At 42.4% G+C, this 23,111-nt stretch overlaps 1 protein-coding gene across 4 annotated transcripts in view; it reads left to right on the top strand.

The window, feature by feature from the left end:
* The window catches only part of SNX10 (sorting nexin 10), a 404,844-nt gene extending 384,110 nt beyond the window's left edge, over nucleotides 1-20,734 (top strand). For all 4 annotated transcript variants that reach the window (XM_078663466.1, XM_078663469.1, XM_078663468.1 and 1 more), the window contains 2 exons: nucleotides 18,295-18,507; nucleotides 18,886-20,734. In XM_078663466.1, the coding sequence (XP_078519592.1) occupies nucleotides 18,295-18,507; nucleotides 18,886-19,030 (358 nt within the window). In that variant the 3' untranslated portion in view covers nucleotides 19,031-20,734. The remainder of the gene's footprint in view (nucleotides 1-18,294; nucleotides 18,508-18,885) is intronic.
* The last annotated feature ends 2,377 nt before the right edge of the window (nucleotides 20,735-23,111 follow it).

Here is a 23,111-nt window from a genome sequence, read left to right on the forward strand (position 1 = left end):
AGACCCTGTTGCGGCGGTTAGAGGAAGCTGGGGTCAGGGGTTTGGCTCTAGGGTGGTTCCGCTCCTTCCTTTCCAACAGATCTTTTCAGGTTGCGATACCACCTGGTAAATCCACCTCTCACCCGCTCACTTTGGGAGTCCCACAGGGATCATCTCTGAGCCCCACTCTTTTTAATCTATATGTGAGTCCGCTGGCTGCGGTAGTCAAACGCTGGGGCCTGACAATGGTGTCCTATGCGGATGACACGCAGCTGGCGGTCACACTAAGTGGGGACTCAGCTGTGGACGCCCTTAACTTCTGTGAGGGGCTACGTGCGGTGGCCAATTGGATGAACCAAAATTATCTCCAATTGAACACCAAGAAGACCGAGGTGATGGTGGTTGGGAAGCAACCTGGATGGTGGAATGACAACTGGTGGCCCCCCGAGCTAGGAATGATTCCATCTCCTGCTATGGAGATAAAAAATCTTGGGGTATGGCTGGACCCCACACTGAGTTTTACCTGCCAAACTAAGAGGGTGGCTGCCTCCTGTTTTGGCATAATCAGGGGTATCAGGCCAGTGCTTAAATTTTTCGATGCCCCCACTAGACAGCTCGTGGTTCAGGCCTCTGTGCTGTCTAGGATAGATTATGCCAGTGTCCTATTAGCAGGTACGAACAAGGCAGAACTCATGCGGTTGCAACGAGTGCAGAATGCCGCCGCAAGAGCGGTATTAGGGTTGCCCAGACGTTGCTCAGTGTCCAGAGCATTGCAATCGCTCCATTGGTTGCCTGTCGCTCGTCGGATCGAGTTTAAGGTGCTCTGCCTGGCTTTTAAAATTTTGAAAGGTCCGGCTCCACCTATTCTGTTGAACTTACTGACCCCATATGTTCCCTCTCGATCCTTGAGATCGATGGGTCAGAATTTGTCTGTTGTTCCACGCTTTCTGCTGAGCAGGATGGGTGGCCGCTCCTTCCGAGTAGTGGCGGCCAAATTGTGGAACTCTCTACCCAGTGAAATACGAGCTATGGAGGATTTATTTCTATTCAGACGCGCCATTAAAACCTTTCTTTTTAATTAATACTTCTTGACTCAGTTGCGCTCTGTGATGTTGTGTATACCTTTCCTGGCGCCAGGACGCCCCTTTGCTGGGGCAGCTGTGCGCGGTACAAAAACCAATAACATAACATAACATTATTCATCCAGATATTTTTTCATGGTCCATGTCCGATTCAGATCCTAGTCTCAGCAGCTCCTTAGACTGATGTTTTCTAAAAATCTGCACATTTGATTGGCTTCTTAAATACAGCAGCATTTGGTTCCAGAGCTGGGAAGTTACATAAACAAAACTTCTACCTCCCTAAGAAGCTTTAAGAATTTTTGGAACCGATATTTCTCTCGCTAGTGCAGATAGAAGGCATTTTTTGGATGGTACCACGAAAAATCTGTGTTGAGAAAGTCGGTATACGTGTGATTAAGGGCTTTATGTGCTGTACAGAGTGCTTTAGATGCTACTCTCGTATTAATGACGAGCCAATGTAGTGCCTCCATTGCTTTCAAAAACTGGTTCAAACTTCATATTGTTCGTAAGAAGGCGGACAGCTGCATTCTGAAGTTTTTTCAAAATGCCTTGTTGAGCCCTGATCTAAAGGGTGTGGCAATAGTCTATCCTCAATAGAAACAAAGGTGTTTTTTGCAGGTTGTGATTAATAAACAAAAATACCTTCTTCAGTTTTTTTTAAAATGAAGAAGCAAGCAAAAAGACAATTGGTTAGTCTGATCTATGTAAGTACGTTTGGAATCCAAGATGATACCCACATTTTTTTACTTTCAATACTGCCTTTGGTTGGGTCTGAGGCCACCATGCATTATTCCAAAAGGAAGTCTCGCTTCCAAAAAGGAGCACCTCTGTCTTTTCGGAATTAAGTTTAGAAAGTGGCTACTCATCCAGTTGAATATCGCTGTCGTACAGTTGTTGAAACGAGAGGCCACCCCTTCATGCTACTAATAATAGACACCACAATTTGGGTATCGTCCAAATAGTAGGTTGTCGAGGATCCAAAAGTCCTGATGAGTTTCACAAGAGGAGCCCATCAATGTAAATAACGTGGGACTTAACTCCTTAACCACGGCGCAAATTCTGCAGCAGTGCGGGAGTTCTATTGAGTGGGCGAGGCTGTGTCGGCCAACGGATGTGCGCAGCACTACCGAGGTAGTGCTTGAAATGGCCGTTGGCCGACTCGCGCATGCAACTGTCTATGGATGACCCTTGTTGGACGTGACAAGGTAGTGAAAAAGGCTCAGGAGTGTAACCATAAAGAGGGACTGCTTGCTTCCTTTCATTGAGAAAGGAGCATAGCAGAGTCCCCAATTCCTATCTCGGCCAGTTGTTTCAGAACCGAGTGGCTCACAGTTTCAGTAGTTGTAGTACTTTAAAGAGGTAGGTGACGCAGAACTGTAGCTTAAGGGGGCGGTATTTGTCACTTACTTAGCTCAACAGACTTTGATCCAGAGCAAGAGATAAGAAAACACAAAAGGAGGCAGAGAAAGATGGAAAAACAGAAACAAAGGGTGTAAGTAGGGTTGGAAAAGACCTTGAAAGGATGAGATAAAGAGGCAGGGAGTGCCTGGTGTTGGATTAAAGAGGCATGAGGCAGAATCAAACCTTGGAACTCTTCGTAATTGGCAGCCCCAATATTAGGTAGTGCCGGACGTGGGCTTCTGAGCAAAACTTTGGGCCAGGGCCCATTTTCTTTTACAAATTAAGCACTGGTGCAGTTACAATTCAGAATGAATATCGCAACTGGCCAGTATGAGTTCAATTATGGAATTCAAGCTGCAAGCTATTTAAATTCGAATATTAGACTTTATCAATAATCTATGCACCTTTGGAAACTTTTACTTTTATGCATTTTAATGCCGAATGAAAAACTGTTGCAATCACTGAGTGAACTTTGAGGGGCAGACTCTTTTTGGTATTTTTACGTCAGCCTTTCCAGTGTGAGAGAAGTAAAATACCAGCATTTGTAAAGTCGAGTCTTCCTTACTTGTTTCTAGCTTGTGACCTTCAGATCACTGCATCACTCAGCGGTGAGCAACGACCCCACTGAGCTAATCTGCAGGCACTGCATGGTGGTCTGAATCAGGCTGTGCCACAGTACATTTGAGGTAACGAATGAATAGTGGAGTAGGTTTTATTCATCTTGGCTCTATGGGTGGATGGAAAACATTCAGCCTAGCCACTTTATCAGAATTTCAGGTAGTACTTGGTAAAGGAATTATTGCAAGTTGTATTTGAGAGTTAGTCTTGCTTTATACCTTCCCCAGTCTGCACCGATCCGGACCATTACAGTATTAACTGAAAACAACGTGGGATTCATTGTGTGTTCAACAGAGGGCACCAGAACACTGCTGCAGGCTTTATTTCTCAGCATGCAGGTGATCAAACTATAAGCCATAGCACACATAGAAATCCTAATTCGGCAGTACAGCGAGTGCCATAGTTTAATGATTTGGCTAATAGGAGAAACTGGCCAGCATTATGCTACTTGCCATACAACGTGCTGTGTGTATTCTCGTGTGGGACATTAATATCCATTGTAACTACATTTTTGAGTCTATACATTGCCTTTTATGACATTAAACATTTTGAGCAACCGTTTGTAAAAAAAAAAAAATATATATAATATATATATATATATATATATATATATATATATATATATATATATATATATATATATATATATATAAATATAAACAATAAAAAAGAAATGGTCATAAGCATGAGAAGATACTTCTGTTCGCTATTTTGCTTTCAAGAGGAGTCGGTAGTGTAAGGGCTAGCTGTCTGCAGCAGGTGTTAAATGCAGGCTATTAGGTGCAATCAAGGCAAGGCCAACTCAGCCATTCATCCTTTTGAGGTCGATAACTGTGTTTTCTTAAATTGGTTAACAGTAACCACTTGTTTACAGCACTTAGTAATGGAAACAAAACTGCCGTTTATAGCGGCTTTAAACGCTATTTTTTGTTTGGGAAGGTCTTCAAATGATTGAAGGCTGATGAAGTATTTCTGAAGGTGCCTTGCAGGCGACGGGAGTGATTACTCTTTTTCCTTGGCAGGTGAAGTTCGCAGAGGTCACTCTTGAGGATTAGAATACCTGATCTTACTGCAAGAGTAGAATGGACGCCCTGCGTTCAGTGTGCTGCAAACTCTTCACTGCTAAGGCAGGCCTGCAGCAAGGTAGTCATGTAATAGAGGTTGGGGCCGCAGTTAAAAAAATAACATGTTAATTGTACGCATGTCTCGCCGCCTTCGAGGGTTTACACACGGACACTCATCAAATAGTCCTTTCTATAGCGCAATCTACCCATTTTGTAACACAGCGTGCTCCTCCAGTGGAGCGTAATTCAAACACAGTGTTCCTGGTTGTGGAGGTTGTCCACAACCAGGAACACGGTGACCCGGGAGCTCCACCAACGACGCGCACTTCGTGCATCTGAAAGCACAAGAAAAAAGAGGGATTTAGAGCCATATACTCTCTCCACTCTTTCCCCCGCTTTGATTCACTGAACTGGATGGTAGATTGGGGTTATCCGCTCCACTACTGGTTAATCCAAAGAGCTCCTGGGATTCCTGTCCGATCAAACTTTTCGGCAGTGCCGTCTCTACTTCCTCATTCTTGCTTGAACTGGTCAAGGGCCCCGCCGGGTCGGAAGTATCACCGGCAGAGCGACTTTCGCCATATACGCAGTCAATTTTTGAGCCCTGAAGATTCGTATAAGCGATGAAACACGTGTTGGCTGGCTGCTGTTGAGTACATGAAAATTAAAGAACTGAAGACTACCTTTTCTGTTCTGGAAATTACTGTTTTTCTGCAGCTTTACTTGTATTTCTTGTTGCATGTCTCACTACCTACGTTTATTTTGATATCGGATGTGTGTGCATAGGGTTTGCTTTTCCTTGAAACCTTTAAAATGACACTTTAGCGGCAGGACCCCCTGCATTTTTTTTTTTAGGGAGTGGACAGATAGCCAAACTAAGCTTTTTAAAGGGAAACACACTATCTTTAAGCTGCACATACCAATTTTCCCTCGCCACAGACACTTTTTGGTTGTTAAGCCCGTTCCTTTGCCGTGCCCATGTTCATATTATTTTGACTAAATTTCAGTCAGATATGTATTCCAGTTTCACATTATTTCATGCCTTCACCCTATGTAAATTGCCTTCCATTTGTTAAGAAAATAACTCGGAGAAAGGAACCCCCTTGAGAAAAGAGGAAACCTCCCTCGTATGTTGCCAAAGGGATGTTTTAAGCAAATACACAAAGCCAGAAGATATCCATTTATGGATGTCAGCCTCTTACTCGTCACCTTCTCAACAGTTTGTTGTGCTTGACCACTCTTTTGAAGCAATAATTCCTTTTTTCTCAAGACAGATCTGCAAAGTAACTCTATGGTTATGTCCGTTAAGTAGCCATTGCTTCGGATCAATGTCCTTCTCAGTGCCATCTTAAAGTAGCCAAAAAAAATTCACAGTCTGATCCAAGATAGGTGTCATAACTGTGAGGTTTCATATGACTCCTAAGCAGATTGACCAATCTTTGTCACTTTTTGAGTTGGGTACCAGCATCTCATTCAGCTCGTCTTTGGAAGCATCTTAAAGTTATTACTAAGTACTTATTCATCTGCATCTAAATACCTCTCTGGAGTGAATGAGAGCTGAGGAAATACAACTGGAAAAAAGACAGGACACAGATTTGAATGGGCAGTGCCAAAAAGTAGGAACATGAAAGAGGGGGTAAAACAGAAGGGAATGTCCTGGAATGTCCATGAAAGAGAGGGGTGCCAAGGTGAGATAAAGTAAGGGAAAGCAGGGCTAAAGAGAGTCACAAACAGGATCTGGTATTTAAGGACATATGGAAGCCTGGACTGACCTAGTCAGTAACCATGGGAAGACCAGATCGGGAGGGGCGAAGAGGAGGTGTAGACCGAATAGGAGAGCGAACCATTGCAAAATGTCTTGAAGGGAAATGGAACAGAGTTGAAGGGTTAAGTAGGTCTGGATACAAAAAAAAATGGCTTATGAGCCGAATCTTCCGTAAGGAGGAAACAGTTATTTTAAAATGTCTTGTTCAGAAAAAGATTTTCTAGCTGACTTAAGTAAATGAATCCTCCGGATACCTTGTTAATTACTGTCACCAGATGACTCTACTTCACCAAAACAGTTTGTGGTTCCTGGCATGGGCATTTCTTTTACAAATCATTGTTCTTGGGTATGTTGATTTAATTGCATCGACTTAATTGAATCTGTACTACAACTCCCAGAAAGCATTTTGTTGACTATATGAAAAAGGACTGGAGCCTCATGTCCTTGGTGACAGTGTCATTTTGTAACCTTATTGTTAAAGTATGTAATGAAATCTTTCCTCCAAAATGAAACTCCTTGTTGCTTGATTTGGAATTGGCTGGGCCATTGTAGAACCTTAATCATTGCGGATTAGTTGGCGAGAATACTTCCTTGCCATTGTTGCTGGATATCCATGGAGGAAATCTCAAATGAGTAAGCATTTCAGAACTGGGCGAGAAGCTTGTCCATAAATAATATAGTTATGGACCATCAAACATTTTTTTTTAAACTTTTCCTAGATTCTGAGTACTTATTTTCAAGACTAAAATTGTGTTTGTTACAAGTCCGTACCCGCACATTTTGGATCTATTTACCTGGTTGCAGCAAAAATCAACATCAAGCGCAGGAGAGCGGGGTGCTGACTCCCTGACAAGCCTACTCACTCTTTGAGCCACCTTTTGTTGTTTTTGGCATGCTTTGACTGGACCTTTTGTGCAGAAGTTCAGCACAATCAGTTGCCTACGTGCTACCAGGTCTAGAAAACTCGGAAATGTACTTGTGTGTGCTCCAGTTTGAGACATTCCTCTTTTCGGTACATGTATTTATATATTTTGAGATCTTATTAAAGTGGGTCTTTACAAAAACCTCATAATCCTGGCTGGACATTCACGTCTATATTACATATGTAATAACTGGGTAGCATTGTACGCTAACTCAACTACTTTCACCAAAGCATTGCCTGCTTTTCTACAGCTACTTGTAAAGTCAAAGGGGCTTCGGCAGAGCCACTGGAATTATTTGGTTGTGCGGTCACAGGGAATTTCGAGTAATTATAAATTTGCCACATACTCCACCATCTGCTGCATAATCTGCAGATTTTAACTAAACAAATGTGTTTCTAGCTCAAACGGTTCAAAAATTACAAAAAATGCTGCAACACATTGCCTTGTGGCGGAAAGCCATTTACAAAGCTGGACTGATCACCTTTCTGTTGCTTATTGCTATATTTAGTTGTTAAAGTGATACTAATTAGGTGCAACAAATGCCCAGACAGCGTTCCCGAGTTTAAAAATGATGAAATAATGAAGTAATGCTATTACAAAATGTGTCACATTATACCTCATAAATTGCCTTTTCTTGCTGCATAATTTACTCAACCCTGCGGCATAATTGGGCCATCTCCTGCCGCATAATTCCAGTGGCCATGGGGTACCAACTTTGTTACACTTTCAGTACCCAGGGTCTTGTTAGCAGGGCACTAACAGTATACTCATGCACTGCATGGTTTGCCCATGCAGCTTCAGGGATCGGAGAACAACCTGACACGCCCCATTTTAAAAATTATTTACTGAACGCATTGCAGTTGAAGCGGTTTGTCCGAAACAAATTACTACTTCTGATGGACTGGCGTTATTTTGGCCGCTTACTGGAGTTCAATCTTGGACACAAAAGGTTTGTAGACTACAAATTAAAGTCAATGCTCATTTTAAGTGAGCCGTATTCCATTTTAGTTTTTTGCTGCACCATAATGCGGGGAGGCCAGTACTCCATGATGCATTGGGTCTTAAGTGGCGATATTGTATTCCACAGTGGAATCCTTACTGCTGCACAGTCAGCCCCACCATGCTCCACTTAGTTTGTTCAGCTGGCCTTTTGGTATTCTGAATGCAAGGATTTCCTTCACAGGATACGGTAGCCTTTACATGACTACTGTGGCAGGTATAAATAACGCCTTTGAGGTGCTCAACAGCCTGCTCTACTTCCACGTGTTTTGTTCTTCCGGTGCAATGGGTTCTTGGCAGGCAAATGCTATCATGGCATTTTAGAGATAGTAAAATAGCCTGGGAAAATATTAACAAAGTGAAATGCGCCCAATATGTATTTTTTTTTCCAGACACCCATAGATTTGGAAGAGGATAAGAGGAAGGGCAAAGAAAGAGAGTGAGTGAGTGAGACTAGGTGAGAGAGAGACTACGCGTGAATGACTGCTTTATGGTTACCTTGTGTTGTTGGGTTATAAGACCATTTAGTAGTTGGATAGCACAATTAGACCAAATGTAAAGATGTTTGTGATGTCACCATAATTCCAATTCACAATTGACTAGCAGTTTTATTTGCTGCTCGATGTTTTTGTAAAAGAAATCTTGACTTTACAACGGTTGAAATCCTTCATTGAGGTAGTCATTTCGTTGCATTATGGCAAATAATTCACAGGTGTGATATTCCCTTGAGTTATGGATTCCAAAATGACCGGTATTTGTGCAACCAAAAGTGTAAAATATGAGATGCATTAACATAAATATATAGTATTTGTATTGTGCTTACTACCCCTATGTGGAGTATTGAAATGCTTGTCCACGTTACACGGGTATGTGGGTGAAGGAAGGGTGTCTGCTTTGAATGTATGTGGCGAATGTTTCCATATTGTGCGTGGTGCCACATTTGAATCAGTTACATTTGTGCAGACTGAATTCTGTCTCCCTATACAGATGATAATTGTTCCACTTGAATAGATCAGACATTTAAGAATGGTTGAAATTAAGTAAGTTCTATATAGATTGTCTTATAGCAATTAAATTCACTACGTCATCACTATAACACAGGAGGGTGCTACATGTGCAGTGCAAATGTGTTTGTGGAAATAGAGTGCGCATTCTACAAAGTCTACAGCTTTTTTCTTAAAATTTTCAACATTTTTCGTAGTCTGTCCGTCTCCAAAAATGTGAACAGTTATTTTCTAGGCAATCTTCAAATAGTCCTAGGATTGGTTCCCAGCTGATAAAAGCACACAGATACTTAATTTGTCGGTGTTTCGACCCAGGAAATATTGTGAGACACTCGTCCAAAAGGGTCTTTCTCCGGGCAATATTGTAACACCCAAATATAGGTCATCGTTGTAACAATCACACTGCTCCAAAAGTTAGACCTTATAGGGAAGGTCACAGTGCCCTGAATACTACTTGTCTCGACTCAAAGTAGCCTGGAGGTAACCAAGCTCACCGCAAATCAAATCCGAGGTGTGTATTAATTTGTTTAGCAGTCTAACTCATCCATCGGCCAAAATGATCTCTTCAGCCCATCCTAGGGAGTGCATGAGTTTGACATTCATGGAGGAACTAGGTATCTTTACATCAAGTAACTATAACTTGTACCATTGTTGTCATTAATGATGTAATTTCAGCTGCTGCAGTGATGTTATCAATGATATCATAGAATAAATCATGAGTGATGTAATATTTGAGGTAATTAGTGCATGGCGAGGGTGCAAGTTAGTTATTTTAAGGCAATATTTATAGTTACTTGAGATAAGTAGAACTTGTAAATTTCTGTGGTTTTGTTAGTTTAAAATAGTATGTTTAAACTGACATTTCCACCCGACTAGAACATCCCTTTAACCTTTGTTTTTTTCAGTGAATATTAGGACCTGGATCCCCCAGCATGCTCCACGCCCGCCCCAACCCACCAATTAACTAAGACTTTGAGATAGGTGGGCGTAAAAAGGCCATGTTTAATGACAACACTCATAAACATGACAAGCACAGTTATTAAAAACACATCTATAAAAACATTACCTATTATTGAGGCAAATCATCAAATTACATTATTTATTATTCACTGTGCCTAAAAATTGTAAGTTATTATTCCTTCCCCCAGCACCAAGGGTCCTTCTGGTTCGCATCTCCCCAGGTTGAGATGCCCACGCAAGGTGCAACCCACCTGCGCCCCTGAGCGATGGGCCCCAGCCCTCGGGTTCTTGTCTGCCATTTCCAGGGCCCCACCTCTCGTCCACCAGGCTGCCTGGAGGCTCGTACCTGACGTCCTAGCCTCCCCAGCCGGTGGCCTCCATCCGCCTGCGGAGAGCTTACCTTCTCTCCCCTCAGTGCTGGCCTAGGGAGTGCGCGAGGCGAACTCCCCTCACTTTTGTAAGTCTCTTTCAATGGTCCAATGTCTCTTCTCCGCAACACACCCCTTCGAACTACTTCCTTAAAGGGACGGGTGGGTGGGAGTTACAAATCCTCTCTATTAGAGGCAAGGGCGAGTGGCGAGGCCTGCCAATGGCGTTGCGTGGGCCGGGGGGCCGGGCCCTAATTGCGTGCTCGTCTAGCCTCGCACTTGGCAATGTACTATTAATCAGTGGCAAAATCCCCATGCATTTATCATAGACTTTTTTAAGAAGTGCTACTGCAAAAACTGCTGAATGGAATACACCAAATTTGTCAGGAAGCTAGATTTTGGTCCAGAAAGCATACTTTTTGTGATTTTGTGTAAATCTGTTCAGTAGTTTTTGAGAAATTAAGGTTAAAAGTTATTTGTATATCTGGGTTGTCGGGTTCGAGGGACTCTCGTGAAAGTCTGCTTAACCCAAGTAAAAAAAATTAAGCGTACTGATTGGCCCAGGGAGCTTGTTTTTTTCTCTGGGGGCATTGGCCGCCAGCAGCATGAATTTTTTTTGCTGGCAACCATTACAGGACTCTGCGGATTTAGTCCCTTGTCCTGTGAAGGACAGTAGATTCCTTGCCCACATCAGTGAGGGCAGTGAACATATGTTTGCTCCCACCTGGCGGGAGCATTTTTAAATCTTCTACCAGGCAGGGGCAAACATGCCTTCCCTGCCTGCAGCAGGACGTGCAGGGAAGGCATGTCTGCTCCCACCTGGCAGGAATTTTAAACATGCTGCTGTTAGGTGGGTGCAGATGTCTGTTTCCCAACCCACGCTTCTGCAAGCAGGGAAACGGAAAATGCTCCTGCCCGCAGGGAGCAAGCATAGACAGCTATTCCCCTTGCGCCGGAGCAATGCCAGCTCCCGCACCATACAGGGAGCCTGGCGCCATGGTGCTCCCCCCAATTTGTGTATTGTGGATGTCCCAGTTGGGTACCCACCTCTGGTCCCTAAAAGGCTTAAGAAGGGGGGTGAAGCACGCCCCCTCCCCTTAATTATGCAATTCAGATCTGGGGAATGGTGTTATGGGGCCTCTTAGACTCTGGGAAGGGGGCACGTGGCGTGGGCTGAAGTTATAGTTAGCTTGGCTAACTTGATTTGTTGAATTTCTGTTTTTTTAAGTTCAAAACGTTACTTTGGCACTGAAATGTGTGATTTGAACTAGGTAGGTACATCCACGCGTGCTGTAAAACATTTTATTGAATGTATGTAAAGGTTACAAAAGTCACTTGAAATATAAAAATGTGCCAGTTATTAACCTAGGCGAAACGCCCTTCCACAGGTATCAAGGGCCTCTGGAGTTGCAGAAACTTGCACATCGGAGTGTCCGCACTGATTCCGACATTCACGTTGCGATTAACCCTTTTCCCTTTCTTCCATGAGCGCTTTGTGCCATGGTGTTCATGCATCGCCTGTAATCCTGATGGTAACTTCAGTTACGAAATCCATTAGATTGCTGAACGCTTTTAATAATACCCTCTGTTGCGATTTCCCTTTTGGATTTTTTTCCTCATTCTGGTGTTAAACCTTAGGCTGGGAGAAAATGAGTAAAAACAAAAAATAACATTTCTGTGAACGTCCACAGTTGACAAATAAGCACTTGAACCATCTGGTGTAGCAATACATTTGATTTTGTAAATCCTACAGGTATTGGCTGAATCTGTGCTGTATGAAAATGTGTGATGGTCTTTTTAAACACACGGTTTAATAGCTTTTTTCCCCCCAAGCCTCGCAACTGTTGCATTCCACTGGTGGTGGTAAAAGTACATACTTGTATATCAGCAGGCACACTTAATTCTGGTAAAAAGGTGTGACTTGGAGTTGCCATAGTCCACTGATTTTCTTTAAGTGGCTAGATTGCTCAAAAAGTGCTTGTTCCGTTGATATTGCACAGATATTAATTTGAAGGATATATTGACCACAAAGTAATACAAATTGATATAATGTAAAGATTGCTGGGGACTTATGTGACTTATTGCAGTAAGTTGAATACAGCTGAGAAAGGGCATTTATTAGACAAGTGAAAGACTCTGTCTTTAGCTTTATGAATGCATATTATTCATGTAACGCAATAGTTATTGCGTTCCCTCCTTAGATGAGGTTCTGCATGGGCTAGCACTTGTTCTCCCATTACTGTTTTCCATGCGAATGTTGACCCACTTACCTACAGTTCTTCCGCACATATAAGGCTTGAGGAGAACAGTATAACTGGGAATCGGGCATGGTTGTGATGTCTTGCTTGGGATTTGTGTACTTTGAGCTAGGCTGTATTTATTGTAAACTGAATGAATCACTGCTGGTATGGGCTACTCGGAAACTTGGGGTAGACAGTCATGGTAGTTGCCTATTGGAATGTTGAGTGCTGTCATGTTGGTTGCTTGTACTTGGCTTATGCAGTCCTAAGACCATTTCAGAATCAGATCACTCATCAAGGAAAAAAAGGAGAATTAGGGTATGTCGACAGGATGGAAAGGGACCCTGGTGACAAAGGGTGGAAGACTGCACCAGGGGTGTCAGAGTGTCAGGGATCAGGCGTGGAGGATGCTTTCAAAAGGATGAAGTGAGAAAAATGTGAATTGCGACATTTTCAGTTAAAGAAAAAAAGAGGCATCCTTCAAAATACCTTTCTGGGATGCAGAATGCTGCAGGAACTTGAGAACTCTACAAAAGACCTTACTTCTGCATCCTGGATTGACCACTGTTGTTATGCATCTGAAAGTTCCCAATATTGACTTTACATCATTCGGTTGTCTTGCTCCCCATTTCATCTTGTGTCCCAGATTTCACCTCATTTACTCCTGCCTCTTTAGTCTCATCTAGAACGGCTTTAGGTCTGCTAGAATTTGCATGTCCCACCGGTATGATGTTTGATGTTTTAACTACTTGCCGTAAATGCTCTTGGCTATTTCCTAAATGATTGTTTGTTCTACTTTTTTGTTTGAATTTAAGAAATAATTTGCGAGCCGAGTTCAAGCAAGTGTGAGTTGTAAGAATGTTGTTTTTGCAACCCAGTGAGGATTTGTTTCTACCTTGTGGCCCTCCAGTGTGAAATAGCTTGGCATCGTTTTTCTCTGTTGTACTAGCAGAGCACAGGTGGAAGCAGAAGAACCCCCTTATGTCAACCTTGAGACTGGCAACAGACTCCTGAATAACTAACACTAGATGACATTTGCTCCTTGGTGCCAGCTGCATTAGGCGTACATTGGTAATATTCCTGGTCTTAGACTTTGCCATTCCTCTGAGACGGTCATGAGTGCCGGCAGGGGCATGGACGCCCTTTGTCTTCTGCTCATGCCACATGCTGCCAGAAGTCCTGCTTTGAAGCTTTGCTACGCTACCTCCTGGCAGCCATAACTAAGCCCTGCAGGCAGTCTGTCAGCTGCCAGGCCGCCAGATAAAGATCTGGTGAATGGTTATGGATTCTTCTCACATTTCCACACCCTTCTGCCAAAACAGTAAGCGAGACAACCCCCCCTCCCCCGCCCCCCAGCCCCCACCCCAACAACAACCCCCGAAAATCGAATGATTGCAGGTTTTCGACAGCAGAGGGTCGACTAGAAAGGGTCAGATTGGTTATGTAATGTAAATGAAATTTCTATAGTAAAGTGCGTCTAATTTATTAGCTGCCCTCTAGACTGTCGTGTTCGTGTTGGACTGTAGCAGCTCGAGGGCACCAGGTAGACTAGTTACGTTGGTATACTACCTGAATTAAAGAACTTCTGTTGGTTTCCAAATAATTGAGATGCAACCCCTTTTTTCTTCATTTTGAGTTTAGTTAGTCAAAGCGTACAAAGGTAAAATTGTGTCTCTGTATTGGCTCCAACGGGTGATGGTGTAAGACTCGCTCTACTCCGCAAGACAGCCTCCTTCACCATTTCACCTGAGGCTGAAGCGCGTCGGGTAAGAGGAGGGTCTACTCAGAGCAGGATAATGCCCTTTCTGAGACGGGTGCCCTTGTGTGGCACCTGTAATGCATGAAGAGAGCATTCTGCGGCATGTAGTCCTGTGTGGATTCATGTACTGGGTGAGATGGAGTGCATTCTGGGAAATGTGTTCTGTCAGAGGTGTATATATGAATCAAGTCACTCCAAATTCAGGACACGTTTCACTTAAGATTCTGGGACTTGTAATCCTATGTAGAGAACAGCGAATCATGAAGTTTTGTGAGGGTCTTCTTATGGAATGAGGCCGAGGTCATTCACGAACATGGTCTGTTATCCCAATGCTAGAGGTCTTTACTTTATTGCACCTACCTCTTCCACCATTCTCGAAGCTGTCCAATGCCGGAAAGTGGTGGTTTGTGCTAGAGATGAAGTCACATGACCTTGGTGGAATCCCTTCTTTAAGGATCCCTTCAGGGGATACAAACTGTTGACAGTGTGTTTTTTTTTTATTTTGGCCTAGAAGTAAAAAGTCCTACAACCCTCCTGCTTATTACTTGGGTAAGCTGTATAGCCACGGGAAGCCCACCTCTCATTCCCACACATCTTCCTGTACAAACACCACACCTTGGCAAATGCCCACTCACACAACCTGATCCAGATCTCACAACCCCCAGCTATCAACCGACTGCGTGCTCCAGTCCCTGCTGTTTTACAGTTCTCCTGCTATCATCACCTTACTTTTATCACCTCTTACCACTGATCATCTGTTTTCTGGGGTGGCTGAAGAAGCAGCCGGCCTAGATCTTGCGCATCTACAAATCTTCCCATCTCTCTTGGATCTCAGGGCTCTCTTTCCTCTGGTAAACAACTCTTCCACTAAAAAACTGTCATCCCATTCCCTGTCGATGACTGCGGCAGCACCTTTACCCTCCCCAAGCCACCTTCTTAGCAACCAGTGAGACAATGGATTGTGTGCATTAAAAGCACAAGCTTCCCACACTGCAGCAGGGAGAGACCGATTCTGGGAGAAGGGCACCAGAGACTTTGGGTCAAAGAGACGCAAACTATGCCACTATAGCCAGAAGAAATACAAGAGGCTGTGAGAAATTGACTTCTAAAATGTGCGGACATGGCAAAAGATACTTCTTGGCACAGACACTGGAGAAAGGGAGAGACAGACTTCGATCCAACCACCAGACGCAACAGTGTGGAAGCCCCCCAATGCTAGCACAGCTAACCTCTGACTTCCCTTGCTGTCAAGTGAGGGTGGTCTCGGCTTCAAACATTTCATTTGTAGATTACAAGTACCAGTGCCCAAGGTTTTTCCTCAGAAGCCCCCAGGCGTCTATGCTGATTGTCTGGAATGCTGAATAACCAATGCGGTCAAACCTTCATCCGATCCCATGCCTGTTGCGTCCACCATCCTACACTTACGGGTCCCTGTATCTCGCTCCTGCAGGTTTTTTCATCCCTGTTTTTCCGTCATTTTCTTCCTCCTGTTTTCTCCTTTTCTGCTTTTCTCTCCTGTTCTGGGTCAAAGTCTCATGAATTAAAAATAGGCTCTGTCCCCAAAAATTAGAGGTAGTGGGCCAAACAGTAAACACCAACTCAAAGTAAACCCCGTTCTGACATCCCTATGGGACCCTCCTTCGTAGGGAACTCTTAATCTGCAGGTGACCCTGTACTTACCGATACAGCCCTCTGCACTCCAAGACGCGGTGTAAAAAGCAAACATTACAGTTTCTAACAAACATTGGCAAAGCCAATAGATTTTGCCTTGAAGTTGTGCCAATGCGGGCACACTGCCTTTGCAAATGTGTTCTAATGATCCTGTTTAGCATCGGAAAATTTAAAAATCAAAATGGTTATTGTCAATGCTGAACATTATTGGCAAAAAAGTTTCATGTTGATACTTGTAAGCATCATTATGCATTTCCTGGTAATGGTCATGATTTATGCAAACATCCTGATGCCTGTGGCCTTTTTAAAATTATTATTATTTGCTGATCTAGGATGAAAAATGCTTTGGAGCAGTAAATTGTTAAAAAAATTGAATAAGGGGTATGTGAAAGTGCACTTTCATAAACAAATGGCATTCGAACAAAATGACAGCCCTTGGAAAAGGGCATGGGAGAGCAAGTCTATGCTAAAAATGAGCTGCAGCTGTGAGCAACAGAGGGGCTGGGGAGTTATACAAAAACGTTGAGTAGGAGAGGTGAAGGATTCAACAACGAGCTCGGAATGGAAAGAAACATGTAGAGCGAAGGAGACACAGGGGAGAAGGGAGAAGTATCACTGAGAGGAAAGAATCCCAGAGCAAGAAAGCACATGCACTGCCTAGGAGTGCAAACAGTAAAATAAAAATGTTGTTTCCTGAATGCAACCAGTTTAAGGATGCAAGTCATTCAATCAAAAGGATGGTAAAGAAGCTATGCTCCAGAGAGGGACAAACACATGAAGTGGAAGGAAAGCCATCAAATAAGAAGCTAGCATGAGAGATTGTAAAAAAAAACAACAACCAGTGATTAGCAGTGGGCTGACCTAAAGTCCACTCTAAGTATTGCTGTTGTCCACATTGAGTCTCTCAACAACAAACTGCTGAATTTTGTCTGTGGGCAAGAACTAAAAACGTTGTTACATAATCCTAAATACTTTCTATACAAATCGAAGCCAATATTAAACTTCCAATGACTACTAATGATTCTAAAGTCATTGTATGCTTTTTCCTAGAAATGTATGGCAGCCCCTTTTATGCAATTGTGTAGATTAGAGAGGTATGTTTGGCATACTAGCTGGAATTACATTCCCCAGATTGCTCTTCATTCAGCTTATCTCCAGCAATTTTCCTGCCGGGAGTCTAAGTAAGACCGGCTTTGGCCTAAAATAAATTCAGAGTGCACTGCTGAGGTGACCATTGTCATGCAGGGCGTCAGAGCTGATCTAATTCCAGTTCGCTGCAGATCTCAATATGCTGTGTGCAAAAGAGCATCCGTAATAAGTATATTTGTGAAAGTGTTGTTTTAGTGAAAAAAATGTAAATGCAAGCTTAACCACCTGCTTAGCACCAGGATATCCTCGCGGGTGATAGTGCGCTTTGCAAATAAACATAGCACAAGTTTATGGGAAGTCGAAGGAAGTGCTTTGGGTTGGGATATGTGGCATGGACAGATGTAGAAAGCAGGGTTTTAAAATGAATGGAGGTTTCAGGAGCTTCATCGTTTGGAATCCTACATGCAGTGCCGACTACTCCTTGCCAACCCCTGAGTTTGGGTTCCACTTCAGTTCAGGCTAAGCAGACATCTTCTGTTGGATGGCAGGTTGATTGACAGCTGAATGCCAGCATCACATGTGTGTTCGCAGTGTCGCAACAGAAGTGTGCTCTGCCAGAGAATGATCTGTAGGTGCTGACAGCATCTTTTGTTACTCACCTTTATAGCACCTCTGAAGGATGTAATGTTGAGTGGATTCCCCACCCACCCAGCCATCTAGGTCCCACATGGATCTGTGCATCTGATCTGCTGATTCACCAGGCTCTCCTAGTTTGTGTTGTTACTGTACCTGCCCCTGAGATTGATGAATCGGTCCCTAAAATGTCTTAAATTAGCTCCACCGAGGAAGTGTTTTGACAAATTGAATGTACAAGATGGCGTGTTGCCGTCGTACACATGGAGCCTGTAGGGAATAAAAACACAAGAGGAAAGCACACAGTTAAAATATTGGTCTTGATTAGATTGCAATTTTTTTAGCCATATCACACATATTCGCACGTTCTATTTTACTCTATCTTATGTTCTTTTGTGTAAAAGTGAGTTTTATATGGCTAATACCAGTGCTAAATTGAGGTGACTGCACAAGTTCCTAATGCTCGTCCTTTTTTCGTTTTTTTAACCAGTTCATTATCTGTAGTGGAATATACATATTGCTTCTTTGGCTTGGTGATAGCTAATGCATTGCTTATAGTATTTGAAAGCAATTAAGCGGTATTAACCATAAGTACGAAAGTAATTATGCGGTATCAGCCATAGGTCTAATTGTGATTGTGTAAAATGGGTAATTACATGGTCTACTTATACCTGTGCGTGTGCGAATAAGTTATTGCGTGTACCTGCCTCTTCCTGACACGCGGCCTCTCTCCTTCCAGGGTCCTGCAGAGCCCCCTGCTGCTCTCGGACAGCAGGCTCCATCTCTTCCTGCAAAGCCAGCTGAGCACCGATGACATCGAGGCCTGCGTCTCGGGACACACCACGTATACGGTCGCCCAGGCCATTCGCAAGTTCGCCTCCTCGAATCGACGGTTTCCTGCAGAAAACGGGGAAGGCCCAACAAAGAATTATTCGGACTCCGATTCGGAAAGGTACTGCGCCGAGCCGTGTACATGCCATCACATTGTGCAGATGTGGTAATGAAAAAAATAATTGACTGGAACTTTATTGAGCTGTGACAGCTCATCACAGAGCTCTTCACACACCTCCACACCGAATTAATGAATGCCGTGGAAATTCAATTATCTGCATTCTGATTACGTGAATTTCATTTAGTCAGACTTGAATTATTTGCCTTTAAATTATCGAGCTAAAAAAATAGCCAACTTCACTCCAAATGGCTAATTAAAAGTCCAAATTTCCTGTCTTTGTGACTAAAGATAATTAAAGTTCTCCTCTGCTACTCAGGCTTTGAGTGTGTTGTGAAAACCAATTTCCTTTTTTTTTTTTTTCTTCCTTCCTTTCTGCAGTTCATCCTCCGGGCTCGCGCACGGCGATGACAGCATTTCCCAGGGACGCAGCACAGACAAAGGTCACGAAGAACTGAAGAATAATTTCAGCCTTCCCGCCCCAGTAAATCAGTCACAAGGAGACAAAAGCAGTACAGAATGGTGAAATGTTTGCTAAAAAAAAAAATAGCCACTGCAAAATGATTTCATTTCTGGCTGGTTCGTTTTGCCAGTTACAGTACACTCTAGAATAGGTTCGGCTATATTTTGGGCTCATATGTTTGCACTACAGGCTTTCAGCCGGAACACTTTATAATAAGGATGTCCAGACAGCCTGGCGCGGAACCTTATCTCTTGTTTGCTGAATGTAAGATGGAGGCGAAATACCCCTCGTTGTACTGCTGTTCATGTTTTACTACCTGTTTATTTTGGGTACTGCAGAATCGAGGTGGAATACCACTCTCTTCATGCTCATTTGCAGATGTCTTTTAGATTTAGTTCTGTGTGTGTCTGTGCCTGAATATGCGTGTATGTGTGTGTGTATATGTGTATATGTGTATATATATATATATATATATATATATATATATATATATACTCACTTAATGTTTTCCATATTTTTAGCAGGAACAGATTTTTTGCAATGTTAAAGGGTGAGATCTCCAAGCAACCATCTAAAAATGGACCCATTATGAAAATTACCAAACACTGTAACGAAAGGATGGATCACAATTCTAACACTATAAGGTTTTAGATGTTAAAGTAAAAGCTTAACTGCGGTGGTGATTGGGTTTTGAGGGTCTGAAAAGGGGTCTGTATACTTTTCAATGCGTGAACCTGTCAAGGACGATCAGGAGAAATTGACTGAATATTGTCATAGGTGCATTTCATCTGTAAGTGCCTTTGAAAGTGTACTCCGAGATATAGTAAGTAGAATCCTACCTCCCCACATAATGTGAAATGTTAAATCTCCCTGGGCCACTTGGACCAGTTACGTGAAGTAAGCAATCTTAAAAAGTTTCCCTCTGCTAAAATAAACAGCTGGTAAGATTGGCCTTTGAATGAAAGGCAGCACAATAAGCCGGGTTCACACTCGTGCTGCATTACTTGCGGTGAGGGACCAAGGCTGCAGCTTTGCGGTGCATCCTTTTATTGGTAAAGATGTGGTTTCTACCTAACACCCAGCTCGATTTGTATTATTTAGCTGTGTGTAAAGACACTGCCAGATGTTTTAGTTGGTTCTGTTATTAGCTGTGAGGCCAATATATATGGTCACTTATTGCACCTTCCTCGCTTCTGCAAATTGTGTGATCACGGTCTCCCTGCGCCTCAATTCCTGCTGCCTCATGTCCACAAGTAAGAGGTTGTCTTATAAACAGGATAACCCCATACCATGTCGAATATAAAACACTGGACCTCCACTTGCATAGCTGAATGTAGCACACAATGTTAAGCAAAATAGCAGATACGCATGGAATTGCCTGAGAACGGTCGAAATTGCAAATACGTTTTTTTTTTAAGTGCTGCTTTAGCACACACTCATTTCACTATGTGCACTAGGTTTTAGTTAATGTGACTGAAAATGGGTATTGGGGTTATCAAGAGAAAAAAAACCAAAGATCTTTTAATGGGGTGGGGGTGTGCGTGGGACAGAGGGGTATGAAGTTCCCTAAAGTGATGTCTATATGTGCATTTTCTTAACTGCTGCTTCAAAAGATGTGTTCACTCTGAAGCCTTTTGTACCCAACCACTCCAACCAAGCATGTACTAAAGTACTGCTTAATTTCAATGTTGGGTATTTTTTGATATGTACATTAGGCAAAAATAAAATGTACATTAGGCAAAAATAAAATGTATTTTTTGTACAGTGCTAGTGTGTGCACCTTTGTTCGTTCAGATACGTTTGTCAGCTATCAAAGCTCGTTTCTCTAGTGATCAAAATAATTGTATTGAAGTGCAAGTTTAAGCGGTGTCTGGAAGAGCTTGTTATGCAAAGACTGCAACTGAATGCAAATCCCCACACAAAGCCTCAGATTGTACATCTAACTCAAGCCAGTTCAGACCAGAGAAGCAAGCCACTTCTAGCTGCTGTTAGTGGTTTTATGATGGAGGGTATAGAAGTACCTTAGATACATGTACTTAATAGAAGCGCCAAAAAAACAGAAAATGTGTATTTTTTTTTAATTGTGGCTACTAAAATGTGTTGCCGCCTCGAGCCTTTAGTAGCCTGCGCCTTAGAACAGCTTGGTAAACAGAGGAGTTTGCGAGGCAGAGGAATCTGTATGATAGTGCTGGGCATCATGATAGCCTGTGTTCGTGGGAACATTTGTAGCTCTGTTTTTTAGAAGAATTTTGAAACCTGCTTCAGATACTGCCTGCTGCTGTCCATGTTACAATTTCTGAATTTGTCTGTCACAGAGTTGCCTAGTTTAGTGTCCTTTCCAACATGTTTCTTGCATCCAGCGTGGCATATTTTCAATGCTTTTTTAGGGGACGGGTTGCAAAAAGTTTCTTTTAAGCCACAAAGAAATTGCAAGTGTTCCCAAGAATTCCCTCACATGCTATTATTGCTCAGAACACTATTAATCAACGTGCTACTAAAGGACATTTTGAGTGACCAACAGGGACATACCAATTCAAGTTTTTTTTGTTTGGAGGAAAGTAATGCAATGTTATCATAGTAAACTTAAGAGCGAGCATGTCAACGGTCAGATTTTGACCCTTGTTAATGTAAAATAATGATACACCGTGTATTTCATATCTAAGCAAACACATAGGAAACACTATTTTCCATTTAAAACCACGTGCATCTATCTACAAGAGCTGGTGCAGTATATGTAGAGCTGTCAACTATGCTTTGCAATAAAGGTGAGCAGTAAATTAGGCTTATCAACAGACTGAATGAGACATGGCGAGAACTGACTTGTGGCTAAAAGTCCATGCATAATCCTTAACTCATACTGGAAGGAAGTGACTTGCTTTACATTTTATTTGTATTAAATAAACACGATTCGTTTTAACTTTCCCAAATTGTAAAAAGTAACTCTGATCCAAATGTTTCTGTTCCTTCTATAAAAAAAATAAAAAATAGAGCATTAAAGTTTAGAGATGCCAGTGAGGTAATGTTCTTATAGAATGTAAAACTGAATGCAACCCTCTGAATTGAGCAAAAAACGTCCAAAACTTTAAATTGGAGGGTTTGAGGGAAGTGTCCGCTGTTCACCATTTTTAGCAGAGACACACTTTATTTTTTATCAGGAAGTGAGGAAAAAGCTCAACACAACATAAATCAAGTCTCTTTTCTGCTCCTCTGTCAATAACGAGCCAATCTTCATTTCATTTACTTGCCCACAAAGTACTTCTGCTGCTAAACAGGAAACAAAGTGGATCAAGTGTTACTCTGTTTACAAATTTGTAATGTAATACATCGTACTGCTACTGCTACATTTAAAATGGTGTAACGTATTTTTGTCATGAATATATTGTCATAGCGCTCAGAGCTTTGTGGAATGATGTTTTGTTTTTTAAATACACGACTGCGGATTGCCAGAGAAGAGCTAAAACCATGCATTGCTATGTTTGCCACCTTTTTCTGAACATGCAACGTTTACACGACCAAAACACAGGGTGCATGCTGCGTTTATTCAAAGTGCGACCATATCTTTTTCAAATACAATAACAAAAAAATACACAAACCTGAAGAGCAGCAGACACCGGCGTTGTACAATATTCTGGGATCCCGTGGAATGTCTGTAGTTCTTGATTTTCGACTGTCTTCGGAAAATAAGCCCCGCCTCTGTTTCCAGACAAAAGCAGCAGATCCCAGAGCTACGTGATCTCACCACGTTTTTATGTGATGTTCTATTGCTTCTTCTTCTGAACTCGTTTACGTTAAGCAGACTGATTCTTTTTTGCACGTTAACTGTTTTGGTTTACAAAGTTTTTACTTTTGTCTGAACCATTGAAGTCGTATAGAACAATAACCGTTTTACAATTAAACAGAACATTTGAAGCAATTCGTCTATTTTAGGAAGCAGGAATCTATAGGAATATTTTCCCATTTCATTGATGCTCTTTCTAGCAGGCTGTTGCAAATTTTTCTTTTATAACCATTAAAATTGCACTATCACATTTCGTTGCACAAATACACAAATGGTTTTAGAAGCACCACTTACAAAAACGAAATGGGTGAATGCAACTAACCATATTTTAAATCCAGTTTGCCACTCACAGAGATGGTTCATGTT

Source organism: Lissotriton helveticus, chromosome 10 (assembly GCF_964261635.1).
Source record: "Lissotriton helveticus chromosome 10, aLisHel1.1, whole genome shotgun sequence".
In the NCBI taxonomy this organism is placed as follows: Eukaryota; Metazoa; Chordata; class Amphibia; order Caudata; family Salamandridae; genus Lissotriton; species Lissotriton helveticus.